We start from the raw sequence: 15137 nt of genomic DNA, 5'->3' as shown, positions 1-15137 counted from the left end.
AGAATTTGATTATCCTTGTGAACTCAAACCAAGTATTGCAATGTTTATTTCACTTTTATGTTTATTTTTAAGAGGTACAATATCTACTACAGCATTCAATTTACAAACCAATTAAATTTCCTGTACTGAATTTCACAAATTTCAAGAATATTCATTATAATTTATGGAGTAAAAAAGATACAAGTATAAAAACAATGAATCCTATTCACTTATCACAAGAAAAGGCTCCGCAATCGACGACCTACGCCTTGTCTATCATACAAAATATTAAACTTATTAACAAATTGATTAATATTGTTGCAACCTTTTGTTATGATACCAAGATACGTCATTAGACCAAAGTCATTACATTGCTAAAAACACAAACAATATATTAAATACGTAGGCAAATTTTTTTCCTAATGACATTGTAACATATACTTACGTTATAAAAATCAGCTTTGAATTTGGGATTATTTAAAACTGGTAATCTATGACCCAAAGAACAGGCTGCTCTTAAAACTTCATGATTCCCCTTTAATTCTCCATTTTGTACAGCTTGTACATATTTCAGAACTAGTTTTACCCTTGAATGTAACATTTTTATAGCGCTATGTTGTGCAGTAAGATGTTCTGCAACTGTTACAAACAAATCACGAATTTAAATATTATTTTATTTTCAGTTATTTACATAATTATAAACTAACTAAATAGGCCTGAAATTACCCAATGAACTCTCTCCTTGATCATTGCTACACATTCTTGCTACATGATCCACCCCAATTCTTTCTGCTTCCTCTGTTGCCAATGTGTAAGTCAATGGAACAAACAACATTGTAGCTTCTCCATTTACCAAATCAATCACAGATTCATACATGGACACAGAGAGTTGCTGCAAGACATATTAAATACTTATTAAATAATATGCACACACACATATAGCTAATAATAACAAATACATACATCAGTATTTTTTGGTCTTGGATCAAGTTTCAATAACACAGGGCTTTCGTTAATTTCACAAAGTTGTTTATGTACTGTAATGTCTCTTTCATTGGGCATATCACCTGTAGTATACCACCCAAGAAAATCCATTTCACTGAACACTTGTTTAAATTGTTCTTCCTTAGTATTATAATAATCTCTATCAATTATAACATCATCTTTAATACATGTAAACATTAATTCAAAAGAATTCATAATTTCTATATTGCGTCCTTTTTGCTTGCCAATTAGTGCTCCATATACTAAAATATTAAAATTATGAAAAATATGAACTAACGAAAGAACAATGAAAAATGATACAAAATATATACCCAGTTGATCTGTCCCTTCTTGAGCACGAAGCCTAGTCCAATGCTCGCTAACATTCATTATGACAAGAGGATGAAGACTGATAGAAACAGAGCCGACAGTTCCAGAAGATGCCATTACTTTGATAGCACTAGGAGGATTTGTTGATGTGATATTAGTTTTTCCAGAATTATCCTCGTCAACTTCCATCGGTGTATCCGTTGAAGCCGCTGCGTTATTTTCCTCAACCTCCATAGCTTTTAATATCTATTTCTATTTGTCTGTATAATATATATGTTAAATAGAATTGTTAGTCAATATTTCATGAAATATACTACGTACAGATTTTGTTACAATACCTAATTTCTTAATAAAGCGAAGCGGTTCCTTGTAATATTCCAATAGATATTTTTAAATAATGTCCTTTATTTAAGTAATATCAATCGTGTAATCAAAACGTCTAATTTGATCGTGTGTTCCTTCGTAATGATGTTTAACTATATATTCAACATTGTCAAATTTAGATGTGCATATATAACTAGATAATGCACGTAATACACTAGAAAATATATTGTTTTGATAAATTGTAAATTATTATAAATCTATTGCAAATCTGGAATTAGTAATCATGCTCTCATACTCTACCAGAAGTTGCATAAAAAAATACACTAGAGTGACAAAGTTGACAAACCATCTAGTACCTAGCTATATATGTATACTACCGAATAGACTGGAACATTTTTGAAAGGAAATAATTGAGAATTATTGAAATGGTTAATTGTATTACTGATACAGGTATATATGTGTGTATGTGTGAAAATAACTGCGAAAATATATCGAAATGTTCAAACAAAATAGTACATATAGGTATCCAATGATTAAATCCAATGAAAAGACAGAACGGAAATTGGCGATTTCTAAACTAGCCAATATAAAACAGATAGTATTGTACTTCAAGCAAACATGTTTTTGTGAATGCGATGCGCAGCACAAATGTTATATTGCATAATTTTGTCGTTTGTTTACTCTTGTTTATTTTAAGTTAATTATATTATTGAGGTTAATGGATAGTAGTAAATCTTCGGTATAGGATATTCCTTCGACTTTAAGTAAGTATGTACAATAATTAAACAATTCATGAGACGAAATTTTAGGTTAGACGGAATGGATCTCGGTTGATAAAGGGCGCAGTTGATTACAAATGTCCACAAATTTGCGATCTTTCTTGTTGAGACTGTAAGACGATTTGGGACCGAAAAATATTTATTTTACTTCAAGTGCCACTTCTTTTTTTCCTTTAATTACATTTATAATTTTGATAGTCACAAAACAAATCAACTGTACTCTAATTAAATTTATAGAAGAAAGAAAAGAGGAAACATCTGTAATGATTGCATTAAAATTTTTAGTTTAATATTTAAGGATAAAGAAGTATTATGCAGAATTAAAGCTATTGAGTGCTTTTATACAGAACTTGATTGTACTGTTAATATCTCTGTACAATGGAAAAGTTAGTAGGAGTTCATCAGTTGAAAGAATTACTTAAAAATTTCCCAAGAAACATAAAGTTTTGCTTTGCATATGGATCTGCTGCATTCAAACAATTAAACAATCAGTCTAACAATATGCTGGATCTTATATTTGTTGTTCGCAATGTAAACCAATGGCATGGTGAAAATTTGAAACTTAATCCCAAACATTATGCTCAACCATTGAGATTTTTTGGACATAAAGCAATTACTAATGTACAAGAAAAATGGGGTGCTAAAATATATTATAATACATTAGTTCAAATGCCAGAAGGATGTATTATCAAATATGGTGTAATTTCTGAAATTTCACTAATAGAAGATCTGTTAGATTGGACCGATATATATTTAGCAGGAAGGTTACACAAGCCAGTTAAAATACTCATGGAACCAAATGAATATTCTCAATTACCTACAGCTCTCGTACAAAATTTACATTCAGCTGTACATGCAGCATTATTATTGCTTCCACAGCATTTTACGGAAGTTGACTTTTATAAAAAAATTGCTGGTTTATCCTACAACGGTGATTTTCGAATGACTTTTGGTGAGAATAAAGAAAAAGTTAATAACATTGTTTTACCTCAGCTAATACACTTCAAACAATTATATAGTCCAATTTTGCAACATTTTGAAAATTATGTTGATATTCCAAAGTCTGAGAAAATGGCTGTTACCTGTCATCAAGATACAAGTCCTACAGCAAAAATACATCATCTGAATCAGTTACCTAGAATACCACAAGTTAAACTTGTCCGAGCATGGTCTCAAGGTCCTAGATCAAAGGATACTGAAGATTGTTTAAGAGCAATTGCTTATGATCCTGACTGTGGTGAAATATTAGAGGAATGTTTGAAAGAAATTGTATGGAGATCCAGTGTTACCCAAAGTTTAAAAGGGATTATAACTGCTGGATTTATGAAATCTGTTCAGTACAGTGTAGCAAAAGTAATGAAGATGTTACAAACAAATTCACAGATAACATCCCTTTCAAAACTAGAGCCAAATCAAAGTAAAGTCGAAAGCATAGTGGAAGGTGTGAAGAACCAAGCACAATCAAAGGAAACAGACAAGCGCATGGAGTAGTAATTACATTTATTTTACTCATACTTTAATTCTGTCATATGTACTATGTTTCATACGAATGTATTTGAAATAAAATTCTCATCTAGTTAAATTGTAATTATTTTTCCTAGGTATTATCGTTCACATAATGTATAGTCGCGTCTTGAAATATTTTTATGAAATACTGTCCTATTCTACTAGCTAGAATAATTAAGAGTTAAGAAGTAAAATTAATCTCTATTACATATATATGTATATAGCGTTATCTGTTTATATTAAAAATATATGTGTATTTCTTTTATGTACATATAAAAAATTAAATTTCTGCTACTTTCAGCAAATAACTAATTATGACTACAATGGATTCTGACTCGGAGAGTCAGGACAGCGATGAAGGACGACGATTTCGTTTTGAAGCCACCCGTAAAGATAATGTGCAAGTAGATGTAAAATCAGGGAAGTCAGAACAGGAATTTTGCTATAGTGATATAGAATACAAAGATAAAAAAGACAAATCTAAACATGATTGTAATAGAGAACATAGATTTTCAAAAGAATTAAATATTGATAATAAAGATATCAAATATTCTACTAAATACACTAAACATTCTGTCGAGTCAAGAAACTCAAGACGCGAAGATAATAAAGATTATAAAAGTGTAAGAGATGTCAGTTCGGACACTAAAAGTACTTCGTTATCCTCAAAGCATAAAACAAAAGACCCAAAACGGCACAAAAATCGAGATCGAAACGAACATCGAAGCGACAGATCCCAAGAACGATGTCGTAGCAGAAATGAGAATGATAGATCTCAAAATGACAAGCATAGAAATAAATCTAACGAAAAGTATAAGCATCATATTTGCGATAAAAGTCGTGATAAAAGTTATCAATCATATAAAGTAAGATCTGAAGATCACGGTAAGTTTCGAGGAGAATCTGAAAGATATAATATACATAAAAGGATGCAGGAAAAAGAAGATGAAGGGCAACGCTTAGAAGAATACTCCTCACCCAAAAATATAGGACAGGGTCATAGCGGTAATGAATCACTAATGAAAAGGGATTTTTCAGTGGAGAGTCAAGGATATAAGGAGGAATTAAATTTATCTGAATTTGACATCCTGTCGGAAACGGACGAAAATATGTCTGATAGTTCGGAAATAAGAAACAGGAACTCACTATCACGACAACATAATAAGAAGTCGAAAAAAAGAAATTTGAGCAATGAATATGATAATTCATCGAAAAAGCACGTGATACAAATCGAATCCATGGAAGGATCGCCAAAGGTAAATGCAAGGAAGAATGATATGTTGTATGGTTCCAGCAATAATAATTCTGGTGCCATTTCAGATTCCTCATTAGGTACTACGTCGCCTATACTGACGGAATCAAGGAAAGATACAGTTGATTTAAATAGTAAGGAAGAAAATTTGAATTTTACTGAGCAAACTTCCTTGCATCTTAATAATTACGACTCTGTAAAAGTAACAGATGTCCATTCATCTCATATGTATGCTGAGAAATCTACGACATATGGACCGGCTTTGCCGCCGCAGTTAATAACTAATTCTCCCACTAGTATGGAATCAAATACATATATACATTTTATAGGACCTTGTTTGCCAAAATATGATGCACAGAATATAAATGAAAGAATTGAAAAAGACACACTAAATAGTATTAATCGAGATAATATAATGCAAAACGATTCGGATGTTGTCTTTGGTCCAGCATTACCACCACATTTATTAAATCAGAAATGTAATAATGAAACAAATACAAAAACCATAGGCCCTACTCTTCCAAATACCATAGAGTCGTTTGATAATAATGAAGTAGATCAAATAGAATCTGAAGACGAAGACGGCATAGGTCCATTGCCGGTTAATCATCCAGCGTTAGAGAGCAACTATGTACATAGACAATTGGAACAAAGAGCGCAGCTAATTAAAAGTGAACAAAAGGACGAGGTAAAATAAATCATAGTAAAATAAAATAAATCATATTTCGATATTTACAATATTCAAAGATAGCAATATAATGAATAACATTTTAGGATTATAGTATGGTGAATCAACGGGAAGAATGGATGATCGAGTTACCTCCGACTCAGATCAATAATCTAGGATTAACAGCACGAAAATTTCGAATGAAAGCAGGTCCAGATATGTCTGATAGGTCGTGCTGGACAGATACTCCAGCAAAAAAAGCTGAGAAACGGAAACAACGAGTAAATATGATATAATATTTAGTAGAGCAGGGAACTATTTCTATACAGTAAAGTTGTAAATATTTTATCATTTTAGGAAGAAGAAAAACTGTACAATGTTCAAACATCAATTCGAGAATTATTTGATGAAAGTGATGAAACTGAATGTCGGAAAAATAAGAAATGTGAAAAGTCACTTTTAGAAATACATCAAAACCAGCTTCAGGAGAAAAAACGGGTATACGTTTATTACATACTTTGTTTTCAGATATTTTGATCTCTCGATAAATGAAACTTTAATAAATAAAATATAAATTTTAGAAAGAAGAGAAAAAGGCAAGATCAACTGAGCAGACAATTAGAAGACCATTTGACAGAGATATTGACTTACAAGTTAATCGATTTGATCAAGCTCAGAAGAATGCTATCATTAATAAAGCACAACGTTTGGATGAAAGATTTTCTCGTGGAAAGTTTTAATGAAATCAGAGTAATGTTTCACTTCATTATTAAAATCTCATAGAAAATAACGAACTTGGTGCAATGTATAAATTTGTAATTTGTTTCAGTATAAGCGATTTTGCTGATGAGTGCCTCCACCTTATATGTGTGTATGTGTATATGTATATATATTTGTGTGTGTGTTTGTGTATATATATATATACACACACATTTTTATTTATAATGGAATAACACTTTGATACAAACCGAAATTTCTGATTTTCCATAAAATGGACCTTTCTTTTTAACATATTCAATATGTTACCATTGTAATAGTTAATCACTTTTTTATAAATGATGATAATTATGCTGAAATAGTAAAAATATAGTCTTCTCGAAGTCACTCAGGCAAAATATGTTATATACTATGATGTAAATTCAATTAATTATTCCTTAAGTATTAAAAAACCGGATTACATATAAATAATGGTTTTTTAATTGTCTTTATAAATAATAAATCGTATTGAGTCGAATTTCGATTGTGCTATGTATTACACTTGTTGAATCATATATTTTGTAAATGATCGTTCTTCACACTTGTGATGTGCACGTGTGTTAATAATTTTTTAACACAAAATATAAGTAACTTAGAAAAGTACGAGATAATAAATACATAGTAGACATAAATTTTACATCCGAAAACAGAAAAGTACTTTCTCTTGTTTGATTTTACTGAGTAATCAGTCTTTTCTGTGATTATTTAAGGATACTGGCGTTATAGATGTCTTATCCAATGTAAACAGTTGTAATTGTACTCATTGTAAGTATGCATACTTTAAATATACTTTTTATGAAAATCATGTCATATGTTTAATTTGTTTAATGAACTAAAATAAAAATAATATTAAAAATATTAACATCAGTTTTATAATTGATTATAAGAATAACAAATTTAATTGAGTACTACATACATACTTTAGATTAGATTAGAGAATAAAATATCTTAAATAAATATTAGCATTCCTTTAATGATTAGGGTATGAAAATGACGAATCGGAAATTTAAATAAGTAAAGTTCAATCTGTAGGTTAGTTCTATAGAGAATATTAATCGTATAACATAAAAATCGATGCGTTATAAGCTGACATTTAATTGAATTTAAATTTAGCGCTTGCAACGCGTGGACGTGTACACAGGCAAACACAGCGATGAATATGTTCGTCATGGCTCTATCAGATAGTTCAACAAGAAAATAGAGGAAAAAGTATATGTATGTATCTGTATGACATCCGCGTGACTCCACTCCAGTGATCAAGTTACGTACAGTTTCTTTTTTTTTAAAATAGAGAAATTGTATAGATGGTTTTTGTGTTATGTACATACGACTGGTCGAATCGCTTTTATGGAAGTAATTATGAATAAGTACGAATGAGTAATTTATTTACAGAGCTGGGCCTTTGACATTTGCACACAAATTTTACCCAATAGATTAATCAACGTCGCAGTCGATCTAATGTCGTCGTAAAGATTTTACGTTTTTATCAGTGAACAATATTCACGACGTTTTACGATATCCTTATAACCTCAAATTTTTGGAAGAGAGATTCAGGAAGGTGCAAATGAAATGCGATGTGTAAACGATATGTATCTTATTGCACACTCATAATATCTACAATATTACATCTGTGAATGGATGTGTTTGCATGTATGTGCACTTTACGAACCGATTGAACGTTCTCTGCGTGTCGTACATAACGCAGTTTCCTGGATGAAAAAAATAGAGGAATACTAGTATGTATCGAAATTATCTATGTATTTATATTTGAGTGTTCTATCAGCAAGAAAAATTATAGGGTTAAATTTTCATACATATGTATCTCACCGTTTGTCACGTATCCATTTACTTGTATATATTGTTTTTATTCATATGAATTGTTATATCTAGTATTTTACTGTATCCGATATAACTTGGAGAAATTCAATTATCATATCCTATGATCATGCTAACCGTTCCTCGATATATTACATCGAAATTACGAATGTGCGTTGCACATTAAGTGCACAATCTTTTTTCTCATAACAGCAAAAGAATAACATTTATATTTTCTGCTTACGGGTCGTTTATTTAGTAATTAATCAATAATTAATCGTTTACAACAAACATATATCGTTAGAAGGGAACGTTATAACTCACACGATATTAAGTACTTCGTATGTGTCTGATTCCTTAATTTCGCTCATTAATTACGTAAAATAAATGAAAATTACTCCACGAAATGCGAATTAACTTCTTTGTTATTGCATGGAAAGCCAAATTATTACTTAATGATATAACAATATTTAGTATATCTACTAGTAAATCTACTAATAATCAATCCTTTTAAAGATAAAAGGTCTTTGTTACTATAAAATATATGGCTTATTGCTAAGAAATATATATTGGGAAAAAAGATTCACATTGAAAACTAATGTTGTCTTTAATCGAAATATTTGAATACAAGTTCACAAGCTTCATTGTAAAAATTATAAAGCTGTATAATTTATTAATTGCAATTTTACAATGATATGTAAGATACGTAAATAAAAAGTAAACAACAATGTAAATAAACAGTCTGAAACTATTATAATCATTTTGGCAGGCTAGCGTTATTTTGTTCATTGCGATGGATACATTAGTATCTTGGGATTAAATACAATATATAATGAAGTCCTTAATCAAATTCTTGATAGAGTATTAAAATTAACAAGATAGTGGATACACACTTCTGATACTTTAAAAGATGAAACAGTGTTGCTTAAGCCACCAACTTCAGTTGTGGCTTACATTTCTTGTCTTTTGTGTGATGTGCAGCAGAGCAGATATTTTAGTATTTTCTGCAGCTGCAAGGCATCAAATTGAAGAAGAATTTAGAGACATACCTGCAAGATTTGGAGGTTTAATACCATCTGAAGGGATTAAGGTATTTTAACATACAATCATATATGATGCTTCTATGATCTTTTCTGTTATGTTATACACATTGGAAAAAATATTGTAGTATTTATACAGATATGTATAAAATATAAAGTATTATCTATGGAATATCATTATGTTGACAGTTTTGATAGTTTATAAGAAAATAAAATAATAAACAAATACAAATTAGAAACGAAATAAATACTTTGATTTACGGGAAACTTTTTGTTAGGGGATGGTTGTGTATGCAGAACCACCTACAGCATGTCATGAAATACAGGGCCCTCCCAATACTACTAATTATAATGGTAATTGGGTAATTTTAATTGCTCGCTATAACTGTAGTTTTGAAAGAAAAATACGAATGGCACAGAAAGCAGGGTATGACGCTGTAATTATACATAATGTGAACAGCAACAAATTAGGTAATTATTTACATTACAAGAATATACATATATAATAATCATCATTGGAAATATTTGTATAATAATATTCCAGTATTGAGAGGGGGAAATTATAAATATATACTTTGTTACAGAACCAATGCAAGCTAGAGATCCTATTGGGATAATAATACCATCTGTATTTGTTAGCGAGATTACAGGATTGATTATTAAGGAAAATTATTTATACGATGAATTGTATTTTGTACTAATTAATGATGATACCCCATTTAATATAACACACTTGCTCTTACCTTTTGCTATTGTTGTTGGGATATGTTTTCTAGTCATGGTTATCTTTATGGTGAGCATATCCTAAGCATATCATATACTAAGCAATATCTAAATTATTGCGGTAAGTGTTTTCAGCAAATAATTATATTTAGAACTTTTTTTTTTAATTACAGATTGTTAGATGTATTAAAGATAGAAGAAGACAACGAAGGCATAGGTTACCTAATTCAAGTTTGAAAAAGATTCCTACGCATAAATATACGAAAGGTGATCCATATGAAACATGTGCCATCTGTTTAGATGATTACGCAGAAGGTGAAAAATTAAGAGTTTTGCCTTGTGCACATGGTTAGTATGTGTTTAGTGCAGTTAAACACGTTGTTTAGTACATGAAATGTTTTATAGTTAATATTATTTGTATCTTGAATAATAACGTATCATTTATTTCCAGCCTATCATACAAAATGTATTGACCCTTGGCTGACAAAAAATCGTAGGGTTTGTCCCGTTTGTAAACGAAAAGTTTTTGCGGCGGATGAACAAGTTGTTACTGACGAAAGTGATTCGGATGCCGATGACACGACACCTTTGATTCGTGAAGGTCATCAAGGTATGAAAAAAATCTTTATTTTTCCATATTAAAAGATTCAGTTACAGAATTACTTGTATCATATGATAAGTGATATTGTACTAAATCGGAAATATTTTATTAGGAACTCAAGGTGGAACATTTTCACGACAGAGGGAGAATCCTTTTAGTCGTGCCAGAAGGTCGGAAACAAGGCAGCGCGATATGATCCATTCAAGCAGTAGTTCTGATTCTGAAGAATTGTTTGATACACCAGATGATGAATCTAGTATAAGTGGTGGAGAACCATCTAGTGGAACGGTTTTCAGAGCGTTTGATATTCATAGCATCAATGGTAAGAATTATTTTTATACATCATTTAAATGTGGTTTTTATTAATCCTCCCATTGCAGTTTAACATGATTCGTTATTCATTAGTACTTACGTAGTTTATTATATGGTTATAGTTCCCTAGCACTGTGAGGGTTAATAATCAAAGTAGTGAAAAAAAGAAAATAGCAACTTTGATCATTTAATTAGGTGAGTTGCCGGATTTAGAGTGTTCTGTGAGCAGTACTAAACCACACACGGTGAATTTATATACGGATGCTGAAGGGTTGCCAGCCCCTGTTGCTCAAATAATAAATCGCAATAAACGACCCGTAGCGAATTCACAAATTTGTGAAATTGGATCTGTTGTACCAATTGAAAATGAAGCTACAAATATTACTGACACGGATTGTGAAGAGACCGATATTCACGTATAAAGTTCGATTGCATCTATTCTTTTATCACATGTCTATGTCTTGGATAAAATTGGTATGTTCTTTTAAGCTGTTACAAAATTTGATATAGATCACTAAAATAATCGCAACTATGAAAAAAAAGGAAAATTTTGAATGCTTCAAGAACTTTACCTTTTATTTAAAAGAACTAAAATTATCATCACTTGTAACTCGGTCAACTAAATGGTTTGCATTAACGTGCATGTTCTGTAAACTTATTTCACGTGTCTAACATTCTCACCGTTCATCAACCATTTTTTCTACATCGTGTATTTTATATCAAGGTAAGCGAAAATTTCTTCTTCAAAATGATCTGCCATTGTTTTAATAGTAAGAATCATTGTTACCCTATTAACTTGTTTTAACTAAAACTCATTTTAAATATATGAAAATAGTTTAATAGCGTTAAGACTGCAAATTATTTTTTTAGGCATATGTCTATGTAATTTAATCTTTCAGATATATCTGTTAGCCGTTTAAAAAATATTCGTATAGAAACAGTTTACCCAAAATTATTATAATCAGTCCATTTGAAATATTCACTTATTTTATTCGAGGTTTTGATCAACATTGTTAAAATTACTAATGTTTATTTACAGTTTTATATTTACAATTATGGCCTAGATATTTTATCTTTGCACTCAGCTATCGATTAATATATCTACATTTATCATTTTCTTTGTTAGTTACCATGGTATATATATAATTTTCTTTGATAGACGAATAGATATACTTTTAGTTATTTTATGAATGTTAAATGATGATTATTGGTGATATACATATATACATATAATGAGAGAAAAAATATTTTTTAATGATATGATGCGCAACATGAGTTTGTAAATATTATTTGTTATTGTATATACATACATATATATATATATATAAGTTAGGAGACCAAAAATAGAATTTTCTTTAACGTGCAGGGCATATAAGATATAACTAAATACAATAAAATTCTAATAGGAAATATTTGGGACGTTAGTTGCTATGTTAATCAAATTGAATTTTGTTAAACAACTTTGATAGAGAGTAATGGTACATCTTTAATATCTTTTTCTAAAAAGACGTAATAAAATGTAATTGGATGTTTTTGTCATGACATTTTCTGTATGGGTTCTGTAAACTCTTTTATATATATATATATATATATCGATAGAAAGGGGAGCTTTCAGCCATTTCCTAATAACGTGACAAAATTATCTGAAATTAGACTGCGTACCAATATTAAAAAAGCATATTATCTAAAGAAAATACGATTACAGAATTACGGAAATTAGGAAATGATTACTGTGATTTGATTGGTGTTTAAATAAAGTCCTTCGGGAGAAAGGAAAGTTGTATAAAATTGTGTAAATAGTCGGTATGTGTGAACTTATTATCCGTGCGCGCGCTCGTATGTATGTATGTATGTATGTATGTATGAATGTATGAATGTATGTATGTATGTATGTATGTATGTATGTGTGTATGTATGCATGTATGTATGTATGTATGTATGCATGTATGTATGTATGTATGTATGCATGTATGTATGTATGTATTTATGTATGTATGTATATGTATATGTATATTTTACAATATCAAAGAATGAATTTTTACTTGACCATTATGATGTCTAAATCGAAAGATTGGGCTTGCTATTGTCTTATTGTTTAACGCTAGATGTATTATTCGGATAAAAATAAAAAGATATTTATATTTTGTGTTTTACTGTATGTAGTCTTTCTATCGCTATCGAGATAAAGTAATTTATTTAAAGAAATACAGAGAGGAATCATGTTTCATAGTATATTCAAAATACACACTGGTTCATCGTGTTAATTGTTCGTATAGAAACATGTTACTGTTGTCCGACAAATTTTAGGTCCGACATAAAATAAGAAAAAGAATAGCAAATTGCATTTCGCGAAAAAAGGAAACAAAGCGTGTATAATTTCATGGAAGATCGTTTCGATACAAGGGAATAAAGAAGAGGTGGGAGACTAAAATGACTAGAATAGGAAAGAGGATGGTGGTGGAGGAGTAGAAGGAGAAGAAGAAGAAGGCAGGTACAGAGAAGTGATAATGTAGGGAAGTTTTGCGGTTGTACAGGGGGAAGAGGTTCTAACAGCGTTCTGTTGAGAGAGAGCGAGTGGTCGCACGTGACGACACAATGCCATTTGAATTGGCCTCCTTGTTAGAAAATCGGCCAGAGACGGTCACGATGACGAGGAAAGATCGTGCTCTGTTCTTCGTAGCTTCGGCCTCTTCAACCTTCCGAATAGCTTCATCCTCTCCACCTTCGCTATCGCAGCAACCCCGATTTCTTCCTCCACCTCTGAATCTTTCTTATTCATCCTCTTGATCTTTCCTCTTCTGTTACCCATACCTTTCGACATCCCTTTTTCTACCTTTTGCTGCTTTTTCATACGCGGTGATCACAAAATCGAGCACGTCCGATGCTAATAACCAGTCAGATTCCGACACGTACACACGTAATTGTAATCTTCTTTTTTTTTTTCTAGTTATTTCAAAACAGTTCCTCGACGATATGGATGTGTCACATTAGCGACCGAAAATTAAGTAATCAAACGTTTCTATCAATTTCCTTGTATCGCAACCATTGGTATACCATTCAAAGCGTGTTACAAAAATTTGCATGTATTGTTAGATAACGTTTGCAAGGCGACGCAATTTGTCGATGATTCATCGTTGTAATCGCATCCGCATATTCAAGGAAGATATTACAGCTGTTACATAATGTTTAACGCGATGAGTGAAAATTAATGATTTAATGCGGATACAAAATTATTATGGAACAGGTAATTTTTGCCGAGTGTTATATCTTATCGCAATCGATAAATCTTCGTTCTCGAGGCGATTTATAAAAATAGGATTTTACCGTTGCGCGAGGATCGAAGAAGATAAAGAAAACGAATTGCAACAACTCGTCCTTACGTTTACCTGCATCGTGTTTTTATACGTTCTATCTGTTAATAGCGTAACAACTGATACCGGATCGACACGCTAAGCGTTGTCGGAGGAAGGAAAGCGATGGAAAAGCAATTGAAGATACAAATCCGAAGATTCGAAGAATATGCTTTTTAAAATTCAACTCACGATATTGGATAAAGGAAATGATATTGCGATAATTAGTGCACGTGATGCGAGATTGTGGATCAAGATACGAGATCAATGATGATCGTACCGCGTGTATATTTAAGCGTGTACATACATATTTCTTGCTAATAATCAGATGTCGTTGTGATCGAAGATAGCACGAAAGAATATAGATATAGGTATTTATCAGCGTTGCGTGATCGCGTTTTTGAAATTTTTATTTCCGATGGCTATCTGGCTATCGTAAACATTTGCAAGGATTTTCTATCCCGCTATCGTTAGGGCACGAAGGACAAGTAAAAATTCTCATGCGCGCGGAAAACGACGTACAAATTGTAGGATGTACTTGAACGAAAATCATCTTAAGATCGAGGATGCTCTTGGATACGACAATGTGTCACGATACACGTGCAAATTCTACAAGACCGATAAATTCTGTACCGTAGCCGGTATGATTCTAAATTAAAGCGTAAAATAGCGGCATTTTGACCGATTGATGCATCGATGGCAAACCATAGGCGAGTTGG

The 15137-nt window shown here is 31.2% G+C and overlaps 4 protein-coding genes and 1 long non-coding RNA gene across 10 annotated transcripts; 4 read left to right on the top strand and 1 right to left on the bottom strand.

The window, feature by feature from the left end:
* Positions 1 to 9: 9 nt before the first annotated feature.
* On the bottom strand, positions 10 to 2033 carry LOC122572022 (COP9 signalosome complex subunit 6). Of its 2 annotated transcripts, XM_043736535.1 has the most exons (7): positions 1918 to 2033; positions 1632 to 1831; positions 1296 to 1553; positions 943 to 1226; positions 706 to 871; positions 425 to 618; positions 10 to 353 (listed from the first exon to the last, which is right to left on the bottom strand). In XM_043736535.1, the coding sequence occupies exons 3-7, from the start codon at positions 1525 to 1527 to the stop codon at positions 213 to 215; spliced, it is 1017 nt and encodes a 338-aa protein (XP_043592470.1). In that variant the 5' UTR covers positions 1528 to 1553; positions 1632 to 1831; positions 1918 to 2033; the 3' UTR covers positions 10 to 212. The 2 variants fall into 2 exon arrangements, with proteins under 2 accessions (XP_043592470.1, XP_043592469.1); XM_043736534.1 differs by lacking the exon at positions 1918 to 2033 and having other exon boundaries at positions 1632 to 1911.
* Positions 2034 to 2074: 41 nt separating this feature from the next.
* On the top strand, positions 2075 to 7382 carry LOC122572015 (homeobox protein 9). Of its 3 annotated transcripts, XM_043736507.1 has the most exons (6): positions 2075 to 2381; positions 4204 to 5842; positions 5929 to 6102; positions 6179 to 6319; positions 6403 to 6571; positions 6651 to 7382. In XM_043736507.1, the coding sequence occupies exons 2-5, from the start codon at positions 4217 to 4219 to the stop codon at positions 6559 to 6561; spliced, it is 2100 nt and encodes a 699-aa protein (XP_043592442.1). In that variant the 5' UTR covers positions 2075 to 2381; positions 4204 to 4216; the 3' UTR covers positions 6562 to 6571; positions 6651 to 7382. The 3 variants fall into 3 exon arrangements, with proteins under 3 accessions (XP_043592442.1, XP_043592440.1, XP_043592441.1); XM_043736505.1 differs by having other exon boundaries at positions 6403 to 7382; XM_043736506.1 differs by lacking the exon at positions 2075 to 2381 and adding an exon at positions 3746 to 3886 and having other exon boundaries at positions 6403 to 7382.
* LOC122572020 (phosphatidate cytidylyltransferase, mitochondrial) lies at positions 2381 to 3978 on the top strand. The gene has a single exon (XM_043736516.1). It carries the CDS (start codon positions 2775 to 2777, stop codon positions 3885 to 3887), a length of 1113 nt encoding a protein of 370 aa, XP_043592451.1. The 5' UTR covers positions 2381 to 2774; the 3' UTR covers positions 3888 to 3978.
* A 288-nt stretch (positions 7383 to 7670) lies between the features above and the next one.
* Positions 7671 to 11917, top strand: LOC122572018 (E3 ubiquitin-protein ligase RNF13-like). 3 transcript variants are annotated; one of them, XM_043736512.1, is made up of 8 exons: positions 7671 to 8313; positions 9162 to 9482; positions 9711 to 9903; positions 10017 to 10225; positions 10329 to 10503; positions 10607 to 10765; positions 10869 to 11078; positions 11191 to 11319. In XM_043736512.1, the coding sequence occupies exons 2-8, from the start codon at positions 9303 to 9305 to the stop codon at positions 11196 to 11198; spliced, it is 1134 nt and encodes a 377-aa protein (XP_043592447.1). In that variant the 5' UTR covers positions 7671 to 8313; positions 9162 to 9302; the 3' UTR covers positions 11199 to 11319. The 3 variants fall into 3 exon arrangements, with proteins under 3 accessions (XP_043592447.1, XP_043592446.1, XP_043592445.1); XM_043736511.1 differs by having other exon boundaries at positions 7690 to 8313; positions 9253 to 9482; positions 11264 to 11917; XM_043736510.1 differs by having other exon boundaries at positions 7692 to 8313; positions 11264 to 11917.
* A 384-nt stretch (positions 11918 to 12301) lies between these two features.
* On the top strand, positions 12302 to 14763 carry LOC122572027. The gene is made up of 2 exons (XR_006318344.1): positions 12302 to 14312; positions 14491 to 14763. It is a non-coding gene; the product is annotated as an uncharacterized LOC122572027 (long non-coding RNA).
* The last annotated feature ends 374 nt before the right edge of the window (positions 14764 to 15137 follow it).

The sequence above is a fragment of the Bombus pyrosoma genome, linkage group LG10 (genome assembly GCF_014825855.1).
Source record: "Bombus pyrosoma isolate SC7728 linkage group LG10, ASM1482585v1, whole genome shotgun sequence".
NCBI lineage: Eukaryota > Metazoa > Arthropoda > Insecta > Hymenoptera > Apidae > Bombus > Bombus pyrosoma.
The sequence above is the reverse complement of the archived record's forward strand: the minus strand, read 5'-3'. Positions and strand labels throughout refer to the sequence as shown.